Source organism: Typopeltis vanoorti, chromosome 9 (assembly GCF_054136105.1).
Source record: "Typopeltis vanoorti isolate ZY-2024b chromosome 9, IOZ_Tvanoo_1.0, whole genome shotgun sequence".
In the NCBI taxonomy this organism is placed as follows: Eukaryota; Metazoa; Arthropoda; class Arachnida; order Uropygi; family Thelyphonidae; genus Typopeltis; species Typopeltis vanoorti.
This window is the reverse complement of record NC_143557.1, coordinates 91,151,638-91,177,458: the sequence shown is the minus strand read 5'-3', so window position 1 is coordinate 91,177,458 and position 25,821 is coordinate 91,151,638. Positions and strand designations below refer to the sequence as shown.

Genomic DNA, 25,821 nt, shown 5'->3' with positions numbered 1-25,821 from the left:
GTGGACTACAGACACTGGTGGATAAAAGAAAGATGGTTGATATGATAGGTCTACAAACTTTTGAGTGGGCATTATAGGATGTTGGTTGATAAATTTTTTTTATTATATGGAACATGGGAGGACAATGGAGCATCTGTGGAAGTTAAGTTTGTGTGCAATTAAGAAAGGAGGTAAGAGCTAGATTTTTCTCTCATACAACTATGCGTGAGTGGAACAGTCTGCCTGTTGAAATAGTGAGTGTATCTAGTGTGAATTAGTTTAAGATAAGGTGTGATGGCTGGTGTTGGTGATGTATGGCCTCTCTCGATGAGTCCTTGAATTCCTGGAGATCTAATAATAATGAAATGCTAGAATTATGTAGGATAAATGGAACATTATACAGAGCATTATGAAGTCCAAATTTAAGTTGTAGGTGAGCAGTTAGAATTGGCACAAAAATACAGTATGCATGCGATTTTACATAAAACCATCTCTACTCTTTTTCATCTATATGGATCACATTATGGGGGGAAAAAAAGTGGCATTAAATCTGATATCAGAATCAGAGATGTGAAACTTAGCTGTTTGCTTTATGTAGATGATGTACTCAAAAACAAAACTGATGCAAATTTCCAGATTTTCTTAACTAAATTGAATAACAGATCTAACGGTTTTGGCATGAAAATAGGTCCAAAACTGAAAACCTCGACTGCATTCTTAATTGAGAACCTTTATAACAAGCCAAATATATCATGCTATTTCGCACAGTTTTTAGGGAAGAATGCAAGATCAGACATGGAAATTGACAATAGAAAATACAAAGCTGGTATGTCAGGCAGCCAATTAAATAAATTCATGTGAATAAGAGAAATTAACCAAATTGCTAAACCAGCAGTATTCAAGTAGTGTTCATTTTAACGGATTTTATCCTATGGAGCTGAGAGGTATGTTATAAATAAAACAATTGATCAAAGACAAGACCAGATATGATATTCTTGAACAGATGTATGGCAGAGCCATATTAAAAATAAAGATATTAAAAAGAAACTTGACAGTTTGTATTCAAGAATGTGTAAGAGAGCCAGAATGAGAAAGGAAATATTCAAAGCAAGTGTTTGATGCTAAGATGTCAGGTAAAATGACGCAGAGGCATACCAAGATCTTGGTGGATTTGAGAGTCAGAAGTATCTTTCAAGACAAATATTATTACACAAGTATCTGTATGGAGTCAGAAGACTCATTGCATGAGATCCATTATTCACACAATACCTACCACACCTCTCATTCACAACCACTTCTAGTAAACTGTTCCACCCATTCACCACCCTCCAAGCAAAACATCTAAACCAGGGGTTCCCAACCTTTTTTTGTTTCCTAGAGCACATTCTAAAATACCGGTAGGGCGACGGGCACCATCTATTTTTTCAAGCAAATTTTTTGAATTCTTTTGTTAAATGAATACACACAAAGTTTACATTATAATTATGTTTTATTACTTAAAAGTTTACATTATATAAAAATTTAAATATATATATGTAAGTTAGTGTGATCTTTGGCATTGCATTTCATTGGCCAGTGCTTCATAATTAGGAGAATATGGTGATATTCCAGTTCTTAAACTGGAATGAACAACTTTGAATGCGCGTCTACTTTACATTGTATGCATTTAATACTCGTCATGTGTCATTAACACATGCGTCATATAGCATGCCATGAATTGTTGCGTGATTATTTCAAACTATACGGCACACGGTTGAACAGCGGCAGGCACACACAAATTGGTCGACGGGCGCCATGGTGCCTGCGAGCATAGGGTTGGGAACCCTTGATCTAAACCTTTGCTAACCACACTCATATGACTGCCACTAGTGATTCTGTGTTCTCTTCCTTCTTGCCTTGTACCAAAAAAGTCTTTGCTGTCAATCCTATAAAATCCCTTTAATTTAAATGCTTCTATCATGTCTCCTCTTTTTTTTTGCTTATCGATTAGTTTTTGAAGCCAATATATACAATCATTTGTATTTGTTTTCATAGGGAGCCTTCCATAGATTTACCACAATCTTTGTCACTTGCCTCTGGATCCTCTCCAACACTTCATCCCCATGTAATCTGGGAGTCCAGTTCTGTGCACAGTAGTCCAGATGTAGTCTTATTAAAGCCTTAACCACTCTATCCCTGTTTGTTAGTGTGTTCTTCAACAACTAATCTGATGTGATGTTTTGGTTACTATTGTAGTATGCCCTCTAAATTTCAACTCCCTGTCTGCAATCACTCCCCAATGAATATCATCAGTTTCCTGCAGTTCAGTTCCATCAATAATGTATGCATCTGGTGATCTCTTCTCAAAGTGCATGATCTTACACTAGGCCACATTCAACTGACAGCCATTTACCTTTGCCTATGCTGCTAGTCTATTTAAATCTTCCTGCAGAATTTCAGCATCACCTTCATTTACCATTGATCTTCTCATTTTAGCATTATTTTAATATTCAGCAAACAACTGAATATTTCCTGTTCAGTGATAAACAAATTAAACAACAACAGACTAAGTACTGAGCCCTTTGGTACACCACTGGTCACTTACATTCTCCTGGTTCCAGGTCCTCCATAAACCACTCTTTATATCTGTTCATTAGCCAACTTTTAATCCAGGGGTTTCCAAACTGTGAGGTGTACCTCTATTGGGTAGGTACAGACAGAGTCCAGGGGAGGTGTGAAGAACCTTTTAGTTGTATATTGTTATAATAAATTCACTTTTTTCAAAATATTAGTTTCAAGTGAGTAACATGGTGGAGGAGGCAAAACATTGCTTTCACTTGTCTTAGCTTGTCCAATTCATTCACCTACAAATTAAATCAGTTTGGATTTGATGGATGATCTCATAAAATTACAAAACAAATCTTTACTAAGGCAAAATTTTGTTAATCAAAATCTTGATCAATTCTAGTGTTCCCAAATGGCTGTATACCTGGTTTTGGCAAGTAATACTCTTTTAGCCTTAATCCCATTTGCTCATATATAACTATCTATGCAAATCTGAATTTTCAGCATTGAAGACAAAGTTTAGAAATCAATTGAATACCATACATGATATTTGCCTAGCACTGTCAAAGACCTCCTCGATTTTCTGTCCTAACTGGAAGAAAGCAGCAGCATTCAACATTATGAAGAAATTATATAATTACTTTAATTGTTTAGGATAAATAATTATTTTTGTTTAATTTGAAAATTTTCATATTTTATATCTTTATTAAAAATAAAGTTCATTGTATAGTGTTTTCATTGTTCATTTGTGTTCATTTTAATGCTTAGATTTTTAGGGGTGGTGTGTACTTTAAAATTACACCAAAGGGAGGTGGCAAAAAGTTTGGAAACCCTTGCTCTAATCCAAATCACAAGATTTGCATCCATCCCTATTTGTTCCAGTTTATGTGACTTAGTTCTGTGTGGAATCTTGGGAAATGCTTTTGCAAAATCTAGCAGTATCACTGAGTAACCATTTCCCTTAACCAACTCCATTGTCAATTTATTATAAAAAGTAAGTGAATTACTAAGGCAAGACCTACCCTTCACAAAACAATGTTCCTTATAGAGAATCATATTCCTATCCACCCAGCCCTGAATTCTGTCTCACCAATTTCTGCTGAGATGCTGATTCGCTTATAATTTGCTGATTCTGTCTTGGAGCCTTCTCCTATGCAGGAGGAGGCTCCACTTCTTTGCAGTGGGCTATATTGCCTTCCTTCCACTCCATTGGCACCTTCCCAGTACTGAGGCTTAAATTTAGACAGCTTGGTCAGAGGAGATTATAATTCCCTTGCATATTCTCGTAATACACAGGCTGATGTGCCATCTAATCCTATGGCTGTGTTCGTATTGAGGTTCTGCAATATTTTAAGCATCTCCATTTCTCCAACTTCTATTCTCCTATTAGTTAATGTCACATTTGGCATTGCAACATCACCACCTTGATGGTACATCCCTGCAAAATGCTCACTCAGTAATTAATCTATTAGAAAAAACTCTTCAGGATTTCTTTTGTCCTCATCAGCTAGCGCTTTCTCCCATAATTAGCTTTGGCCTTTGTTACCATATAGGTCATCCTTCTTGTCTATGCCTCATACTGTATACAGGTAACCCTCGTATAATGCGGATGTTAGGTTCCATAGAAATGCCGCGTTATATAAATCGCGTTATGCGAGACTCAGATCACATGGAAAAAGTAGGGTTATATTCCAAAAGCGTTTTTTTTTTTAATTATATAAACAAGGACATATCTAACAAAAATATATTTTTATTTATTTTTGTTATTTATTAACATGTAAGTTAAGAAAACATAAACTATGAAACAAATACAAACTTATAAAAATTACAAATTGTTCGTAACTTCATAATGCATAAATGTTTTAAGCAAAATAAAATAAAGTGCATATTTTAATCGTCATCACTGTCTTCAAAACGAACATTCGTAGATGTTCTTTATTTATGAGTGGCCGGACATCGTCATCACTTGAAATCTCTTGGACATAATTTGTATAATTCTCATTGCATACTTTGGCTAGTTTAGTTATCAATAAGTCAGTGATAAGACCTTGCTTACTACTATGCTGCAATTTTTTATTAAGTTCATAATATAGAGCTAAATAAATATCCAGTTGTCTCATGAATTTTCCAGAGCACTCCATTGAGGAATCATTATCCGTAAAGTAATTTCCTAACTTTCTTGCCAAGTCCAATCCTTCTTCTAATTTCTTTAAACTGAATTCTTTAACGGATTCATCATGATCAGAATCTTCGGCAGAACTTTCCCCACCATTTGGTTCGATGTCATCTATTAATTGTACCAGTTCTTCCTCATTTTAAATCTGTTTCCCCATCAATTAATTCACTAATTTCGAAAACAAAGACAACTTTCAACAATAAACACTTTATATGGTAAACAATTGACACTTGTTTACGTGCGTGCTAAAGGGTATTTCCCCTAATATAAATTTGTTACTTATAACTACATGTGCGATACGGGCAGATGCAAATTTAACGAAGATAAAATTTGATTTTTAAGTTGCACGGTGAAAAATATATGAATAGATAAAGGGTTTCTATACTGTGTTATATCGAAACCGTATTGTATAAGTACTGCATTGAACAAGGGTTACTACAATTTGTGGAGCACGTATAAGTACCGCGTTATATGAAGGTTACCTGTACAACCTTATACAATCCCTCCACAGCCATTCGTGTGTAGCAGCTCCTGCTTAATGAAGCTATTCATCCAACTAACTCCTACTTGATTCATTCTGATTCTGGGGTATACAGTCTGATAAGACGTTCTTCAAATATCCCTTGACCGCCTCCCATTCACCACCATCTCTCCTCTAAATTCTTATGTCATGACACTGCTGAAAGCTGACTCCTCAGCTTGCTATAATCACTTGCTTTGTGATTCTACATATATCAATTAACAGAAAATTCTGCATGTCTGGCAATCTCCCAGTTCAAGACTATATGATCCCTTTCTCCTAGTGAAAGCAGTGCGGCTATACTGGTTAGTGTTAAGTTCTCTGATGCTGTGATCAGATCCAGCACTCTCGAACCTTTTTTTTTTCCATTACAATGCTACCTCAGGTAGTTATCTCTCACCAGCTGTGTAAATTTCATTTCCTTCTCTTCTTCTGACCATTCCTCCTCCTCCCAGTCCTATATTCCCTTATTTGAAATCCCCATAATAATTACTCAACCTGAATTCATCATACTAATTTACCAATGCATACTATCTGCATTCTCCCTTACACCTACCCACTCCCAGAATTATAGCAGCAACCAATTACATATTTAGGCCTGTTGGCCTTTATTTCAGACTAGATAGCCTCAAATAAATTGCTCTCTGAATCCTTGTTCCCCTGATGTACTTCTACTCTTTCTGGCATTAATTCCTCTGAGTTAAATTAGCAAAGTCCCTCTCCCCCTGCATCCTGTTATTTTTGTCCTGTCTGAATATGCCATATCCCCTGCTTTCTATTCCTATGACCACATCATCCTTGGTCAACCAACTCTCTCTCTCTCTAATGTCTATAACCTCTGGTCAAGTTGTACTACCCAATGCCAAAAATTCCTTGCCCTAATTTTGAATACTTCATTAGTATACATATGAGGTTGGTCTGAAAAGTTCTTGGCCTAACGATGAAAAAACGAATTTATAATTTCAAATTATTTTTATTTTTCAACATAATCTCCCTTAAGACAATACATTGTCTTAAGGGAGATTGTGTGATATAATCTCCCTTAAGATTATCTCCCAAATAATGCTATAATAAAACTTATAATAAATAAATGGCGCTGGAATAAATGTATTATTGTGATAATACATTTATTCTGGCGATGCTCCAGCGCAATTATTTTATCCATTTCAAGAGATACAGACAAAAGTTTTGCTTCAGACAGCTGTATAAAACAAACTACTTGATAGAATGACTTGCAATTTCACATGGATGCTTATGACAGATGTACCAACTTAGGAAAAAAAAAACTTCCCGACAGTGTTGTCATCTATGGTCGAGGCCGATAACGTTTCAGACCACCCTTGTAACTTAGTGTTATACCTACAATACCTTCCACAAGGTATTTATCATCTGGTCTGAAAATCTTACCTGATTCTGATTTTAATTGCTGCTTTTAACTAAATATAAATATATTGTGGCAGAATGCTGGATACTGATTTTGAGACTATTATGCACATTAATTATTAAAATGTGTTCTGTGTTATTGAATGCTACTGATTTTCTCTTTTTTGTATATATAGGTTGGGACAAACATTCCTATGGTTATCATGGTGATGATGGCCACAGTTTTTGTTCCAGTGGTACAGGACAGCCGTATGGTCCAACATTTACTACTGGAGATGTTATAGGATGTGGTGTAAACTTGATAGATAATACTTGCTTTTACACTAAAAATGGACATCATTTAGGAATAGCATTCACAGACGTCCCAGTAAGTAATATGCATTAATCAAATGTTAATGTGATTAATAATATACCAAAATAAATTACTGAAGTAATCATTTAGCATTTACTGAGCTGACCACGCTCAGTGAGTGAGTGCACTTTTATTTTATCATGATTCTTAGTTTCAGTGGTTATTTTATTAGGTTATTTAATATGAACTGATGCAGTAGAGTTCATAGTGCTGAATCAAAATTCGAGATACTGATAATGTTTGGGTTTATGAAAAGCCCATTCTGGTAAGATGTTTTCTGGGTTTAGTATTATTTAATTTGTCATTTGAAAAATAAAAATAATTCTAAAAGAAAATCTGAATTGTATTAAACTTCCTCAGCTATTCTGTAGTACCCCAACACTCTTTTTGTCCATACAGTTCCCTTTACACACTTATAAATTTCTCGCTGACCTCAAATCCTGTTCATAGTTATACTAATGACATTTCACTCCATTCCTCTTTTTCATTTGACAAGATTTGCAATACTCAGATTTCCCAAGCTACATGATCCTCCACTACCAGTGCCTTCATACAGGTTTCTTGCCATATCCCATTGGATGAGTACATCCTTGTCAACTTCAGTACTACTAATACAGTTCTACCTTATAGCAAGAAAAATCACCTTTCGCTTCTCCCTCTTCTTCTCTCTCCTGTAGTCCTAAATGAACTGTTGGGTCATTCATGGCTGGTAGGTGATATTCTTTGTTAGCCTTCTCCAATCATCTCGGTCTCTTGTTCTTGATGTCGGTTGAGAAAGGGAGAAATTTATCCATTTTTTGATGTTATCAGTCCATTTTAATCGAGATCGGCCCCTAACCCTTGATCCCGGAACGATTCCTTCTAGTGCTTGCTTTGGAATGCCATTAGCCCTCTCCACATGTCCGAACCATTTCATCTGTCATCTTCTTCTGATGACTGTCAGAATATTTTCCCTTTTTCTCCCGTCTATCGAATCAATCAGTTTTTTTTTTGGACATTTTCATTGGTTTCGTGAGCGGTATAGGAAATTCTCAAAAGTCTTCTGTAAGTTTTTCATTTCAAAAGACAGGAGTCTCCTCTCATCTTCCCTCAATAAAGTCCAGGCCTCACAGCCATACAAGACGATAGAATTCACCAAGATATCAATTAGTCTGGTTGTGATTGCTATTTTGTTATCTCCCCACAATGGTTTTAACTTCTGTAGGGCCATGGTTGCCTTAGTAATTCGGTATGTAATGTCGGTTTTTGAGCGACCATCTTGACTCAACGTGCTTCCTAGATAATTGAACTTGTTTACATTCTCAATTTATTTATTGCCAATTTCTATCTTTAAGAATTCGATGTCTGATTTTGAGGTTATCATTGTTTTTGTATTTGTAGGTTTATGTATAATCCATATTTTTTTAATATTCCGAAAACATGGCTGGTTATCTCTTGTAATTCTTCTTCACTTTCTGCCAGAAGATCAATATTGTCTGCAAAATGTAAGTTATTTATTCTTAATCCGCCAACTACTATTCCAGTGTCATATTCATGAAGAGCTTCATCTATGACATATTCCAGAAAACAATTAAAAAGAAGAGGGGACAAGATGCATCCCTGTCTTATCCCTCTGTTCTGCCTGGAATAGTTCACTGCTGTAATTTTTAATTTCAATTCTCATATCAGATGAGGAGTAAAGAGATTTAATAATCCTAATGATTTTGTTGTCAATACCATAATTTTCTAAAATTTTCCATAATTCCTTGTGCCATATTGAGTCAAAGCTTTTTGAAGGTCAAAAAAGTTGTGACAGACTATTTTGTTATGTTCTATGTATTTTTCACCTAGTATATGTATTGTAAAAATATGGTCGGTTGTACTTCTGGAAACCTGCTTGTTCATCTGATGGTCTGCTTTCTTTTTTTTTTTTTTTTTTTCAATTGACAATAGTATTTTTAACAGGATTTTGCTTGGATGACTAATAAGGCTTATTGTTCTGTAGTTGCTACATTTATTGTTTCCCTTTTTAGGAATATATACAAGGACAGAAGTCTGCCAATCAGAAGGACAAGTCTCTGTGTTCCATACGTCCTGGAATAAATTTAGCAAGGTGTCTATAATGATGTCACTTCCTTCGCATATCAGTTCCATTGTAACACCATCAATTCCCGATGATTTTCCTATTTTTGAGAAGCTAACTGCTGCAATGTCTTCTTTTAATATCGGGTAATCTCCTTCCTCTGAACCTCCTGGCAAAATTCTGTCCAAAATATCGTCAGTCAGTTGAGGGTCCTTTTGAAAAAGCTTGGTTGCGTAACATTTCCATCTATCAACTGTTTTCTGATTATCCGTGATAGGAGTTCCATCTTCATCTTCTATGCTCCAATTAACTGCCGTAAAAGGTTTGGTTAATTTATTGATAATTTGAAAAGCACTTTTCAGGATTATTTTTATTTAAGTCCTCTTCTATATTTTTACATTCATCTAGTATCCATAAGTTTCTAGCATGTTTGATTTTATTTTTTAATAATCTTAGTAATATTTTTATACTGTTTCTATTATCACCACTATTAATGAGATTTCAAATATCTTTCGTTGCATAGGGCCAAAATATTTTTGGTTATCCATGGTTTATTGATTTTCCTTTTGTATCTAAAAATTTCTTCAGTTGTCTCAGTTATCTTTTGTGAGAAGTATTTGGTTTTAGATTCGATATTATTATATTTCTTGAAGCTTGTGTCAAAAATTTGTTTTAATTTGTATTATTTATTTATTTATTTGGGGATCTTTTAATTTTTCTATATTATATCTTTTAAGAGTTGATTTTGTAGGTAATATTTCCCTCATTTTCATATTCACAATTGTTGATGACAATTGTGAATATGACATTGGCAGTGACCACATATTGTGGTCACTGCCAATGTCAGCTCCAGGAAATGATCTGGTTCTTGTGAGGTTGATAGAGTTCTTAAATTTCATGCTTACAAGGATAAAATCAATTTGGTTGTGTGTTTTTCCATCAGGGGAAGTAAAATTCTATGTAATATTGACACTATTGCCTTTCCTTGCAAAAACATCAAGCTTCCTCTAAAAAACGAGATATCTTTTTTCTTTTCTTAGAATATTACTTCTTACCAATAGAACTTCTGATATATATAAATCCAGATCTCTCCCAGTATTAGAATACTGTTTTTTACATGTTTTTCCTATTGTGATCAACACTATTGATGATTACTGACGAGCAGCATTCTTAAATAGTGGCATAGAATATGTGGTGATGCATGTGACTATGTATTTTGCATATACACTGTGCAAGTGACATTTATGTACATCTGCATAAAATGTTCTAATTCAGTGGCCAATATGTGTCTAACAACTCTACTCCAATCACCTGGAAATCAACCTTGTGACCAAGTTTTGCAAATTATGTAGTGTAGCATACCAAAACTTTTATACCTCCATATTTGAACATTTCTGTTAGAATATTGTTCACTCCAGCTACCTTTCCACATTTCAAGTTTTTGATTGCCTTTTCTATCTCAAGTACTCCTGTTTGCATTATTCTTGAAATTATTTTGCTAATGTTCTATCACTGCTTGTTTTGTTTAACATTCTTTCAAAGTAATTACTCCAGACATCTAGAACATCCTTATCTTCAGTTTTCATGTCCCTTTATCATCTGTGATTCCTTTTTACAGTACTCTTTCCCATTTATAAGCTCTTTCAACAGTATCCAGAATATTTTGCTACCTTCATAATATTTATTTTCTATATTCTTAACTGAAGTCTTCTCATGACTTTTGTTTTGCTACTTTTACACATAGCTTAACTCTTTTACATTTATGTCTGTATTTTTTATGCATCTGCTGATTAATTTGCTAGGAACTTTCAGTATGCTTTCTTCTCTTCCAGGACTGCTTTTTTTAACATCTTATGTCCACCTTGATGTTCTTATTTTTCCATCCTTGCAGACAACTTCACCACTGAATCAGTCAATATTTTCTTCAGACTTTGCAACTGAGACTTGAAGGTTTGGTTCTTGTTTTCAAACTGTATCAGTTTTTCTTCAATATTTTTATAGTTGAATTGATCTAAAATTAATTATAAATTAGTTATAATGAATTTGTATAGTTGAATCCACAGTTTACCTGTGAAAACTTCTCAACATAAATTATTTTTAAATCTTGAGAATTTGAAATAATTGGAAGTGATCATCTCTTATCTTACTTAGAACCAAGTGATGATCACTTCCAATTTCAAATATCCTCTGTGCACTCTTGTATCTTGAACCAGCATTGAAGCTATTGCTATCAACATTGACTTAGTCAATAAAGCTTTTCTTATTTCTTGTATCTTCTCTTCAGTTGAACTTGTGCAAATCTTTATGTTGGAACATGGTGTTAGTAATTACTATTCCTTGTCCTGAGCAGAAGTCCAGCAGATACTTACCATTATTATTAGCCTTGTCCCTTTCTTCAAATTTTGATCTGTTAGATCTTCAACAAAGGGTTGAAGATCTAAACAGCAGATTTTTTTTTGTTCAGCTGCCTGCTCTAATACTTAAAAAATTCCTTCACTTATTCCTTTGGAAACTTCTGTGGGACATTGGTACAAATATTTCATTGTCATTTCCCCATTTTGAAGTCTGCCCACATAACTCTGTTGGCATGTTGCAGAGAAGCACAATGCATGTTGCATTCTGACATTACTTCTCTGACAGTTGTCAGAGCACCCAGTGGAAACACACCTTTTGAAAGCCAAGGACATTGGCTTTCCTAAGGTGTACTTTCACTGGGTGCTCTGGCACCTGATTCCGAAATTGTAAGTCCACTGATTGTAATTGTAAGTTTCGTAAGTCCACTGATTACGAAATTGTGAACAATTTCGTAATCAGTGGACTTACTCAAGTTCATCACTTGTACAATTTCATGCAGTTTCACTCAGTGGTCTTCAAGAATGATGCTCTTAATGCATGAAATGTTTTTTCTTCTGTCTTGCTCCTGCCTGCTCAATGTTGATCTTCAATGTCACCAAGGCCCCACTTTAAATTCATTGTACTAAAAACACACCTGCTTCTTTGACATCACCTTTTCGCCATACACAGCAACCAATTCACAGTGGATGTCACTTGGTGAAGCTCCTTTACTTGCAAAAAACAAATGACTTCATGGACACCTGTTTTGGACCCCACTCGCATGGTAGCCAACATCTCAATCTTGCAACTGGGATTAGTTGTGAGGCGACAGTAATGCCACGCTGCAATGGAGGTCTTTTTGAATGTTGTTAACTTGTCTATCTGTCCACCATGTTTTTATCTCATTCTCTTTCACCATTATTAAGGAAAAAAATGTGTTACCTTACTTTTTGGAAATCCTTGTAGATAATAGAATAAGCAAAAACTCAGCTGGAATAAATATATCTAATGAAAAAATTTATATGAAATGAAAAAAGAAATCAGGTGAAACATGGAACTAGTAATATACAGCCTGACTGATCAAAGACTGGAATTCACAGATATTAGAGCTATGTGAAAAATTAGAGAAGTGAAGAGTGTCCATAAACTTTTATGGACTTCGAATGGATTTCTTTTGGCTTTAAACCTTTTTACAAAGAATTTTATAACCGCATGATTCTCAATTTTATCCATTTCAAGGGATACAGACAGCTGTATAAAACAAATTACTTGATAGAATGACTTGCAATTTCACATGGGTGCTTATGACAGATGTACCAAATTAGAAAAAAAAAATCTTGCCGATGATGTTGCCATCTATGGTTGAGGCCGTGAACTTTTCAGACCACCCTCATATGTATACTGCAAGTTATTACTAAACTCTCTATGGACAGAACTTATAGAAATTCAGTAGTTGGAGTGGAATCCCTTGAAATCTTTGTCCATCTCAATTTTTGTTTTACAGTCCATTTGCAGAATGCAAATGGGAAAAATATGTTGTCATAATTATATACAATTGACTCTCATTCTAGTAATGCTGCTATAACAAAATTATAACTGTACACTAGATGGAAAGTTAATGAAAACCATATTGAAACCAAACCACACACTGTATATGTTTGGTTTGGTTTCAATTTCAGCTAAATATTACTGGCAAAATTTAGCGAAATGATCCACAGTAATAATTTACACTTGCTAGATGGAAAGTTAATGAAATTTTATATTTGGGAACTGTATTAGAAATTTTCAAGTGATTTTGATTTTGGTAGAACTATTTTAATGGCACAAATAGGCAAAACAAAATTATTTTATACAATATACAGTTTTTTGGTAATGAATGGCGTTACTGTACCAGAAAGTGTGCCATTTTGATTGTCTGATGATCTCTTTCCATGTTATATTTGAGATTTTTGCATTGTTTTTGAAATTTTCATTTTCTTTATTGGTTTCAGTGGAAATAATCTTCAGATACCAGTTTAGTTGTCTGTGCTAGAGAATATGCATTCGAGTAACAAACATCGTACATTGGATACTCTAACAAATAACCTCCGTCATATTGTGATCCTTTGGGTGATTTTGGATGTTTTTTTGCTTTAGATGAAAACTTTAGTCAGTTTGTTACTTGTTAGTTTAAGAACATATCAATGATGTATAACATACTGAAAAAAAAAAAAAAAAAGAAAGGATTTTTGACTAAACAAAAATGACTCCAGAAATGAGAATTTCAACATAAATAATGGATATGTTTGCATCCATTTGGAATCAAAAATTGAATATATTTATGTAGTAGCTAAAGTATTTCATCATTTTTAATTATGTTGAGATAATTAACATTTTAATGAACACAGTAGGATACTTATTCTTGTAGATAAGCTTATACGTTGGTGATACATAACTGTTAATTTTAAGGAAAGAACATATATTATTATATTAACTAAATAACTTTAATTAATACTTCCAATATTTTGGTAATGTTACATTACCATCTTCAGGGAACATAAAAATTAATGAAATGTGCATGCAGGCACTAACACTGAGCAAAAAATGGCTGAAGAAAACAACTGAAGTCAGTCCTAAAGGGTGCCACCTAGTGGGCCAAATTGGGTATTAATCTTGGTTGTTTGGGCTGATGTTCTAAGAATGCAAGCCTCCCATATTTGGGGTAGTCTCATGCATCCAAATTTATTGAGGTTTGGGGAGTTTTTCAAGGCTGAGATTGATTCTAAGAATAATCTCTCATATTTAAACTTGCTGCAGTGTAGTAAGGAAACTTTCTTCCAATGTATTTTATGGCAGATGTCCAAGGCATGGTCAGCAAGTCCTCAGCAAATATCTGAACTGTTATGTTCAGATATCCTGATATTAGCAGTCCTGCCTGTTTGGCCATAGTAAGACAGTAGGATACCTACAAGACTTTGGCTTATATGATTTAAACTATAATAAATCATCTAAAAATTACATTGACTAAACTAATTATTAAATTAGTTACTCTTTTCCACTTTTTTCTTTCTGGTTTTTTCCCTAAAATTTCATGTGATATAACACAAATTTTTATAGCGGAGCTTATACAAGGAAAGTTATTGCATTTAATGTATCTCGATTTATAGCTCTTGCAAGATTTGCTGCATTATTTTTCATCACATCTTTACAGTTCATCCATTACTTGAATTTATTTCCTCTTTCCAGTTCATTTATGCAAATTAGGTATTTCTCTCCAATGGCTCTCCAGTCCTCTTGATCTTTCCCTTTTGCATAGTGTCTTTAAAAGTGTATTCAAGTAATATGAAAGTAATTTTATTAACTCTTTACATCATAATCAACTTCAGTCCACAGAAACTATAGATTGATTTTGATGCAGAAAGTTAATAAGTTACGTTAGTATTACTTGGGTATACTTTAAAAAGGCACTGTGTAATAGGGTAAATTTTATTGAACATTGCTTACTTTCTTAAATGAAGAAAGGAGTGCTGGATTTCTCATCTTATCTAATTCCTAATACTGAAGAGTCACTTACTAATTTTTAATGCACTATGTTTGTAGTTCTTCTGGTAATGAAAATCAGTTATTTTCATACAGTTTTGAAATTATTTTGCTTTTTCTATTACTGATAGGAACAGAAAGAAGACAATATTTTGATACTTTATTATAATCCAAAATTGATACTTTGATGACAATCTTATAATAAATAATTTTTCTTGTTCTTGTTTGTGCAAGTTACCTATTTATTCTTTTTAAAATTATTTGTCATTTCACATCTGCAGTTGTAGTTGTGATTGTCACGAATGTTGATTATTACTAAAAGAATACTTTTTCTCCTCCTTTCCTGTAGCCTAATTTATATCCTACAGTCGGTCTTCAAACTCCAGGAGAAGTGGTCGATGCTAATTTTGGTCAAGCTCCATTTGTGTTTGATATTGAAGATATGATGAAGGTAACCATGAATAATTATGCTAGTTATAAATAAATAAATATATTGGTAATTTTAAATATAAGTGATGCTAGAACTGCTTTTGATACATCTGATAGTTTGTATATTTCAGATTTCAGAATAATCCAGCTGATTAGCTGCACATTACATGTCATATTACATATCTAAATATATGTCATATTACTCTGAAGTCTGCCATCACCACAATCATTAAACTAGCTGCACAATAAATCACAAGATTTAATAAGAATTAATAAACAGAGATCACTCAGTTATCTTACTCAACTAACCTTCATTTATCTGGTTTTTAGAAAATTGATTTGCTGGTCAGTTAACAGAAGGTGGATGGAAAATAGAGTTAGGTACATGGCAAGTTGTTTGTAGTGAAATACTCTCTCTTTCTCAACAATTACTTTGAGGCATCACATATAATAATAGCCACTTTACTTGCAAATCCATTCAAGGTTTGTTTAAATGAAGGTTAGCTGAGTGAGATAACTGAGAGATCTCTGTTTTTATTATTAATTTCCCACTGTAGTATACAGCAGATTTGAAATGAAAGTGATCATGTCACCATTTAGTTGTGAGAAAGATGAAATTGAATATCAGAGTGTAAGATATGCTTTGGTAATACATTTATAATAATTTTTCCTGCCTGAGTAAGTTATGCATTTATTCTTTTTAAAATTATTAAAAAGTATTTAATAGGAACTATTGTAGCCCCTACTCCAATTTATCTGGAATTTGACTGAATTATGCAGTGTGGCCATTGCAAAATATTTGAGCATTTCTAGTTGAATATTATTTACTGCCTTTCTACATTTTAGGTTTTTGATGGCATTTTCTACTTCAAGTACTGATATGTATGACTGTGTGCTGCTTGAATGTTTTCTACTGCTACTTCTGTCACTACTTGTTTCATTTAACAGTCTTTTGAATTAATTACTTTGAATATCCATAACATTTCACCTTTCATGTCACCTTTATCATCTCTGATTCCTTTTAGTGTAAAGCTTTCAGGACTTCTTCTTTTCCAGGACCGCTTCTTTAACTTCTTGTGTCCATCCTGGAGTTCTTATTTTTCTATACTTGCAGGTAGAGTTTTACTATGTACTTCTAGCTGAATCAATCACTGTTTTCGTCAAAGTTAGCCAACTGTGACTATCAAGTTTGGTTCTTGTTTTCATTTTTTTTTTTTTTTTTTTTTTGAACAATGTTTAGTTGAGACTACAGTTCACCTGTAAAAGCTTTTCTTAAAACTTTCTTGCATATTGTTATTTTCAATGTGATATTAATTTTAACCTCCTTAAAACTAATCACTTCCATTTTCAAATTCTCTGTAAATTCTTGTATCCTGAACGAGTGAAGATATTGCTATCAATAAATCAATGAGGTTTTCCTTATTTCTTGAATTCTCTGCGTGTATTTATGCGTATCTTTGTTGGAACTTAGTGTTAGTAATAACTCACCCATGTCCTGAACTGAAATTCAGGAGATACTTCCTATTATTATTAGCTTTGCCTTTTTTTTTCCAAATTTTCCTCAAACATTTCTGTATGCCTGGGATTCTTCATACTATACTGTTTAGATCTCCTACAAGTATTAGCATTTCCATTTTCTTTCTTGTCAACTACCTTCTCTGATGACTCAAATTCCTCCACTTCTTCCTTAGGGGAACCTTCTGTGGGATCATTTAAAACAAATGTACAAATGTGCTTCATTGTCCAATTCCTAATTTTGAAGTTCACTCATATAGCTAATTGAAATTGCTCTCCAGTTAAGAAGTTCTTATTCTTTCTGTCACTTTGATATTTCTGCAAATTATGGAATACTGGTTACTCTTTTTCTAATTCTCTTTAGTTTGAGTTACTTTTACCTTTCCCTTAACATGCAGACAGTGTCCTGCTCACAGCTAAATAATTTGATTTTACATAAACCCAATTAATAACTAATGCTCTTAAGGGAAGGTGAATCCTATCTGCATAAGCTGCTGTGCCTGTCAGTTGTATGTATTCTCAGACCTGTATTTCTTTTGTAGGATGAAAAATTCAAGATTTTGGGAGGGGAAAGCATTGCTACCACATTGAGACTGTAACTCATATGGAGGTGGGAGTATTTAAAATACATTGCATATTTTTTTTTAATGCAGGGGACTGTGTTTAAAAAAGAAAAATTAAAGAAATACTTATTACATTTTTAAAAAAATTTTATGTTCCACAATAAGGTTCAGAGACAATTCATCACAGGAAAATTCATTGTGGAAAAAATTGGCTGAAAACGTTATTTGCTAGAAAATTGAAATGATATTGCATTGATACTGATATATGAAAAGTAAATGCAGTGCAAGATAAATCTCACAAAATATAGTTATTTTACGTATTATTTATTTAGATTTTAATTAGATTTTCATAAGGTATTTTATTCTTATATAGTGAAAGTAATATTTTATTGATTGGTGAGTTTCCTCATTTCTGTGTCATCTTAAAAAGTTATAAATATCCTTTCTTTCTAAGTAAGAAAGAATATTTAAAAAGTTATAAATATTCTTTCTTATTTAGATACTACAGGTTCTGTTGATGGAATATTAATATTTACAAAACTGGAATAGGGTGGTTTAGTGAGAAAAGGCACCATATTTAAGAATATTTATTCTGCGAACTGTTCACTATTTTTCTGCTCACTTAGACACCCATCCAGATGTGATATACACACACACACACACACACACACACACACACACACACACACACACACACACACACACACACACACACACACACACACACACTATCTGATCAAAAGTATCCAGATGCCTACTTGAAATCGTAATCAAACTTTCCCTGTGACACACTTTCCAGTAGCGTACATTAATATGGAGGTGGGTCTATCCTTTGCTTCTATGACAGCTCTAACTCTACCGGGAAGACTTTCTACCAGGTGTTGGAATGTCTCTGGAGAAATGACAGCCCATTCTTCCTGAAGAGCTGTAGCCAGAGCAGTTCATGATGTGGGTCGTTGGGGTCTGAAGCAAAGTCGGCATTCTAATTCATCCTAAAGGTGACGATTCAGCCCAGAGCCCTGATTCAGATCAGGGCTCTGGGCTGGCCAGTCCATTTCTGGAAAGTTATTGTCCACAAACCATTCCCTGACAAACCTTGCTTTATGGCAGGTAGCATTGTCATGCTGATACAGACAATAGTCATCACAAATTGATCTTCTACTGTAGATAGTATGCAACGGGTCAAAATTCCTTGTACCCTTCCACATTTAGATTTCTGCATAGTATTATGAGAGGGCCAAGTCCATTCCATGAAAAACACCGCCACACTGTAACGCCACCTCCTTCGAATTTCACTGTTTGCACTACACACGCTTGCAGGAATTGTTCTCCAGGCATTTGACACACCCAGACCCTCCCATCAGACTGCTATATGGTAAAACGTGATTCATCACTCCAAATCACACGTTTCCAGTTGTCCACTGTCCAGTGGTGTCTTTCTTTACACTACTGCAGGCAGTGCTTAACGTTCACAGGAGAAATGTTTGGTTTATGGGCATCTGCTTGACCACGGAACCCCATTCCTCTTAACTCTCAATGCACAGCCGTGGTGCTGGCTGGACAGTTAGTAGCACTGCAGAACTCCCAGGTGATTGTTTCACTCGATGTCTGGCGATTTCCATGAACCACCTTCTTCAATGCTCGATGGTCCCTGTCTGTCATTAAACATGGTCTACTCGACTGTGGTTTTGTTGTGGTTATACCTTCACATTTCCACTTCACAATCATGTCACCTACTGTTGACTTGGGCAACTTGAGGAAGGCAGAATGTCTCTGACAGATTTCTTACTGATGTGGCATCCAATAACTAGTCCACGTTTGAAGTCACTGAGTTCCCTTGACCTACCCATTCTTCTCGTACTTCTTATCACTGAACAACACACAGCTCCTTGCCTCCTCCTTTAATGGTAAGTGAGGTTATAGTGATATCTAGACATCAGTTTACGAATTACAGAGGGGGTGTCTGGATACTTTTAATCAGATAGTGTATAAGAGATACCATAACACATTTTAGATATATATGTGAATACTTTCAATTGACCAACAGACCATACATATTATTAAGTCTAGACATTGAAAGAGCTTTTGACACAGTGAGCCATGAATACATCTTTGAAGTAATAAAAGAAATAGGATTTGTAGCAAACTTCAAGAACTTGTTAAAAAATATTTTATGAAAATGCAGAAAGCCGTATAATCATAAATAAAAAAAACTCTTCACACCTATGCAAATCAATTGTCCTGTACGACAAGGTGACACTCTCTCTATGGTGCTCTTTGTATTAACACATGAACCATTAATTAGAGCAATAAACAAATTCAAGTAACAAATATTCATGGCGAAAGCGAAGCAAAATTGCTAGTTTATGCCAATGACCTAACGCTCACTCTAGAAAATGAAAAATCCATGTAAGAAACAATGAAAATATTGGCCTCCTTTGCAAAAGTGAGCTCTTAGGATGAATGTGGCGAAGTCTTGCTGTTTTGTGGTCGGAAACTGGAAAAAGGAATCTAAAATACTGATAGAAATGTTGAGAAAAACTACTTGCCAGTATTAGGTATAAAAATTGAAGGCCCAGACACATGTAGATCAATGGAAAGAGTTGTATGAAGCCATATTAAAAAAAATTAGTAATATGCAAAATGGACGCCTACCACTTATTAAATACCACCTTTCTGTGAGAGGCATAGCTAGGATTTGTAATATATACCTCTAAAATGTAGTACAAATTACATAACATTCCATACCATGGATAATGAGCAGGTAAAATTCATAGGCTGTTTTGCGACATACATACATATTGGGTTTACAATGTGAGCCAATGCACCGTACAACGTCTTCCATGAAATAGAAGCTAGAGATCTCAGTTTAGTTAATATACACCTAAGAACATTGATAATCAGAGCCATAATTGCAGTAAAAGCACATAATAAATCATACCACTTAATAATATATTACCACTTAATATCATGCCACTTAATAATAAATCATACCACGATTAAGAAAGTTGGAAGAAAATGGAGAAGAAAAGCCCAAGACAGGAATAGCTGGACTTTACGGTCATGCAGTCATGGAGAAATCCTGACTGAAACCACAGGTCCATCAAGGTAAAAATCATACCACGGCAATTGGTTTTCTACAAAATTGCCTTCCTGACAGTCATGAGCTCTCTTCCATCGATGAAAAAAAGACCACCAAGAATATTTACTTAAATGGCTGAAGAATATCAGTTTATAGAAGAAAATTGCAGCATTGAGAGCAATATATGCAAAGCTATCTAGAACCATTTCCCCAGTATCTCAGCATCGAGAACAAAAAAGAGGAGAAATCAAACTAAGCTGAGTTTTAAACAATGTATTTTGTCTTCCAATAATTCCATTCTATAAAAAATTTTTCTTTAAAGTTCATAATGTATGTTTGCCAACCAAATGTGGGTTGTGGCAAAAGAATGCCATTGGATGGTCTTGCAACCTGTCAATTCTGTGAACAGCCAGTGGCATTCTTTTGCTCTTAACAAAGATATTAAGAGTTAAAACCTGAATGTAACTAATAATGTAATTAGTGTCATGTAAATTATTCACTGTTAATGACTAAGAGAAGTAAATTCACAAAATGAATCGCTTGTAACAAATAGTAATATCCTTAAGGAAGTTAAAGCATATGTAAATATATAATGTATTTATTTGTTATTGGTTTTAATAAAATGTACTCAGTGGAAGTATATATAAGCAAATATAACATGCTGTACTAGGTGGAACTATGCTTCAGGAGGAAGCTGAGATTCAAGATTTGGGGGGGAGTCAGTCATCATTGGCATTGGTATCACTGTACAAAGTATTGGTCAAACTACATGCTTAGATTTGGTCATCTAATTTCCATTATGATGTGTAAACTGGATAGGATCCCGATGATGACTAACTTAGGTTGTGTTAGAATTCTGGAAGGTTGTGGGAAGGGGTTAAGGAAATGTTAATTGCAGAGTTTAGCAGATAGATTTGATTCTCAGTAGCACAGTCAGTTTCATTGATACCCTTTGGAATCTGTTTAAGATGTGAAGAACCTTTATCAGGGCTTTTCAGTCAAAGGTGAGATCTCATACAGAAGTTGTAGGATTTTCCTCTTGGACTTTTTATCCAAGAAATTAGACAAACTAACATGAAGAATGCACACAATTTACAATGATAATACATCGTGTAGATAGGATTAACCATCTTATCAAAGCATTAAGAAGCCAAGTTACTCGTAATTATAAGCTATTGAGCCTAACACAATGGGAAATGGGTGGAATAGTTGGGAAAGGGGTGATATGAGAGAGAGAGAGAGAGAGAGATGGTGAAGTTAGTGAAGGGATTTTGGTCAATTAATACAGAAGGGATTATACATGAGGCAAGAGACTATTCCTGAAAGTTGTGTAAAGGTTTAAAAAAAGAGGGGGAGAGTAGATTTTTACATGCCAAGTGATGAGTGAGCAGAATATGAATGAATTAACACCCTTAAAAACAGAGCCACAACTATTTGCTCCAACCAGCAAGCCCTGAAACAAGAACTAAAAATCATTAGTGACACATTCATAAATAATGGCTATAACAAAATTACTGTCAATAAAATACTCTATAAAACCACAACAAAAACAAATCTAGATTACAGTAAAACCATAGCCATCCCATACATTAAAGGATTATCAGAAAAAATCAACAGAATCCTACAACATTATAACCTCAATGCCACCTTTAAACCACCCACTAAACTTAAAACCATATTCAGCTCCTCTAAGGATCCTCTCCTCCCATTAGCACATCCTGGAGTCTATTGCATCTGCTGCACCTGTAACTTACCGTACATTGGTGAAACAGGACGGACAATCCCTATACGCAAGAAAGAACACATTAGACATTAAATATAATCATTATGGTGAAGCAGGCCTCTCAGACCACGCACTGAACACCTTACACCAAATCAACTGGAAAAGCACCTGCTCCTTACACCGCACAAAAACCTGGTATGAAAGAAAATTTAAGGAATCCTGCGAAATCCTGATAAACCACCCAAATATCATTTTTTCACCAGAAGTCAGGCCAACAATTGTGGTAGTGGTTGGTCAGTGTCTTTAACGAACCAGTTTGATTATAGTATAGCTTGTTTCTTGTGTATATTTGTACGCTCCAGAAGATGACCTTGACATAAAGGTCGAAACGTCGAATTGTAGATTTTAGTTATATTAAACTAAAGTTTTTATTCAAACACGGTAGTTGTCTCCATAATTTTCAAAAATGCAGAATATGAATGAGTTTTTAAGGTTTAATGTGATAAAGATATTGTATACTTATTTAAACCTCCCACAGTGAATCTTTTCACTCTATAGATTTATTGTAATAATTATATATAGTGTGGAAAACAGACTGACTTAATAGAAAAAAGTTTCTAAATTCTTTTCTTTGTATTAATATTTAATGTTTTTTTTTTTATTGTTTTATGGTATTGTTGCTTGAAGTTGATTGCCAAACACAATAAAGATAAAATGATAGTCAAATTTGACACAAATTAAGATTTTGTTGCCAATTTAATATTAACAGAGTATTTCCAATTGGTCTAGCATTTTTCAGATTGTCAAAATGGTGCATTACTGTTTTCTTAGGAACCTAACTGCATTATTCCATCTGGGTCAGAGTTTTGCAAACTTTTATTATGTTTCTCTGCATTGCATTTATAAATTAAGATTTTCTCCACTAGGCATATTAAAGTCAGATTGAAATGCCATGGCACTTGACAGTGCTGCATATCATTCTGTATTAAACACTAAAACAAACAAAAAAAAATTATTAAATGTGTATCTTAATCATTACCCACATGATTGATGATCAAATTCATTTGCTACTCAGCAGATCAGTTGCAGCAGCTGCCATCCTTGCTACTTAAGTTTTGCTTTGAATCTTGGTAACGTGTGTGCATTAGTTGTGAGTTTTTTAGAACAGCTGTTGCTGGATAATAGAAATGCTAGGAGGCATTTCTAGGAAGTGATATACAGGGTGTTCGGGATAAATTTGACAGTTTCGTAAGGAAAAAGAAAATCTACTTTGTGTCTATTAAATTTAATGAATTGACAAAAAAACATTACAGGCAGAGTTAATTACAATACTATCAACAAGATTTACTCAAAATAACCACCATTAGCATCGATCACAGCTTCAATTCTGCTTCGGAACCTCGAACAAGCTGATGCTACAGTCTCCCTGGTAAGGGCCGCAAAAACTGTTTTAATTTTATCCATTAACTGGGCTTTTGTATTACTGGAAGTGCGATTGGTGTCTTTTTCAACTGCGCCCCATACAAAATAATCCATGGGGTTAAGGTCTGGGGAGTTTGGAGGCCAAACATTTGAACTGGTGAAGTCGTAGAAATTTTCAGACAACCATTTTTGACTTTTCCCAGAGGTGTGGCAAGGGGCCGAATCCTGCTGCCATACATACGGCCTACCATTGGCTACCCTTGTTATCCAGGGCTTGACTACAGTTAGCAACTCCACGAACAAAGCCCGAATTCCAATGCCAGGGTTCTTCAACACCTGTTCCTGCAGATTTGCGAGGAATTCTGCTGTACGAACGCAATCAGATCGTCTGCTAGGGATCTTTCTTCTTGCTACATCCTCGTAGTCACCATTGCAAGTCTGTAGTTCATGCCTGATTGTTTTTACTGTATTCAGGGAGCATTGGGCAGCAGTCGTAATATCCTTATTTTGATGGCGGGCACGAATCATCATGATACAAGTTATTCTCTTCCATGATTCAGGTGGGTTCCAGCTATCCATCCTTTCTGACATCTTGTATATGAATGAAGAAGGATCCAAACTTTTAAATGAAGAGAAGTGTGTGTTAATACATGTAACTTACGGAAAAATATAATTAATTATAAATATGTCAAATTTATCCCGAACACCCTGTATGTTCCATGAAGCAAGATGAATCTGCAGTAATGTTCTTTTTATTGGAAGTGCTTTGGAGCTGCTCAATTAAATGTATTCTTGTTTTCAGAGCAATTATTTTTCATATGAAGAAAAGATGTTTAAGGAAACTTGCTTAATAAAAGAAGACATATACAAATATATTAGTCAAGTGAATCTTTAACTTTTATTGTATTCTAAAGCATTTGAGTGGTAAGACAATGAATGAATGAGTAAAAACAATAAATAAAGAAGTTAATAAAACAAAGGAAGATAAGGAGGACAGTGATAAAATAAATGCTGCATAGGAAGTTCACATATAGTCAAATGAAACTATTGAACTTTCAGCTGAATGTTACATTCAATTTGTTTTGTATAGTATTTGATGTTATCCCACAGAAACGAATTTAACTGAGAGTCAGAGAATGAGAGATGATTTTTCTTTGAGTTCATATTATCTAATTCTAGAATGGCCATATAGTTATCCTCTGTATTTAATGAGAACCTAGAAGTTAGATACATAGAATATTAAAATTTACTAATTCTAATTCTATAGAGCATATGAATGTCAGATCTCCCTGTGAGATAAAGAGAATTATGAAATGTACATAATTGTATCTGTTGTATATATGTTGACAAAAATGTTTACATTTTTTTTTATATTTGAGCTTCATTCTTTGAAATTCACAACATGCTGATTTTGAACCAATGCATCATCACAGATACAAATCTGAAACATTCTAATAATAAAAAATAAATTATTATACATATATCAGTGTCATCGCATGCCCATTTTGGTTGGGTGTACTATTGTGTGGCTTATGCAAACCGTGATACAAAATTCACATCAATTTGACCATATGATTGCATTTTTATCGTTGTATGAAAGTTTTAAGAGTGCATAGTGCATCAGAGCCCATCTTAATTGGTCCAATGCAATTAATTGTAGGATAAATTTAAATACTTTAATTTATCAATTAATTGTAACCAAATCTGCATAGAGTGATGGACAATATGTTTGTTTTAAGATATATTAGAAAAGAATAATGAAGGAGAATGCTATATTTGGTTGGTATATTTAAATTACCAAAGGTGTAATTGGAAGAGGAGGAGGCTTAACCTTCTTCGACTACAATCATGCAATCTGCAAAAGCTCTGGCAGAAAACAGGACATTCAGGAGATCATCAGCACTGTGTCCCATTATAATTATGGGCATATAAATTTATGCCCATAATTACAAAAGTTATAAATTATAAATAGAAATAAATTTATTTCTATTTATAAAAGTTATAAATTATTTATAGAAAATTCTATATTAAAAACTTGCCTGTATCGATGTCATAAACATGTCAGTTCATACTTCATGCACAGGAAACAGATGAAACTTGAACAAAAACAGCAACTTATGACAAATTGCATTGGCTGACACAACAACCAATCACAGACACTGATTTCTGGGTGTGCTGTTGTCTCAGTGCACACCCTGCCTTGCTTCTGGTGGTTTGA

At 34.2% G+C, this 25,821-nt stretch overlaps 1 protein-coding gene across 1 annotated transcript in view; it reads left to right on the top strand.

Annotated features, from left to right (window-relative positions):
- The window catches only part of RanBPM (Ran-binding protein M), a 267,873-nt gene that overhangs the window by 47,992 nt on the left and 194,060 nt on the right, over window positions 1–25,821 (top strand). The window contains exons 4-5 of the mRNA XM_090397780.1: window positions 6,779–6,969; window positions 15,219–15,320. Of these exons, the coding sequence (XP_090253906.1) occupies window positions 6,779–6,969; window positions 15,219–15,320 (293 nt within the window). The remainder of the gene's footprint in view (window positions 1–6,778; window positions 6,970–15,218; window positions 15,321–25,821) is intronic.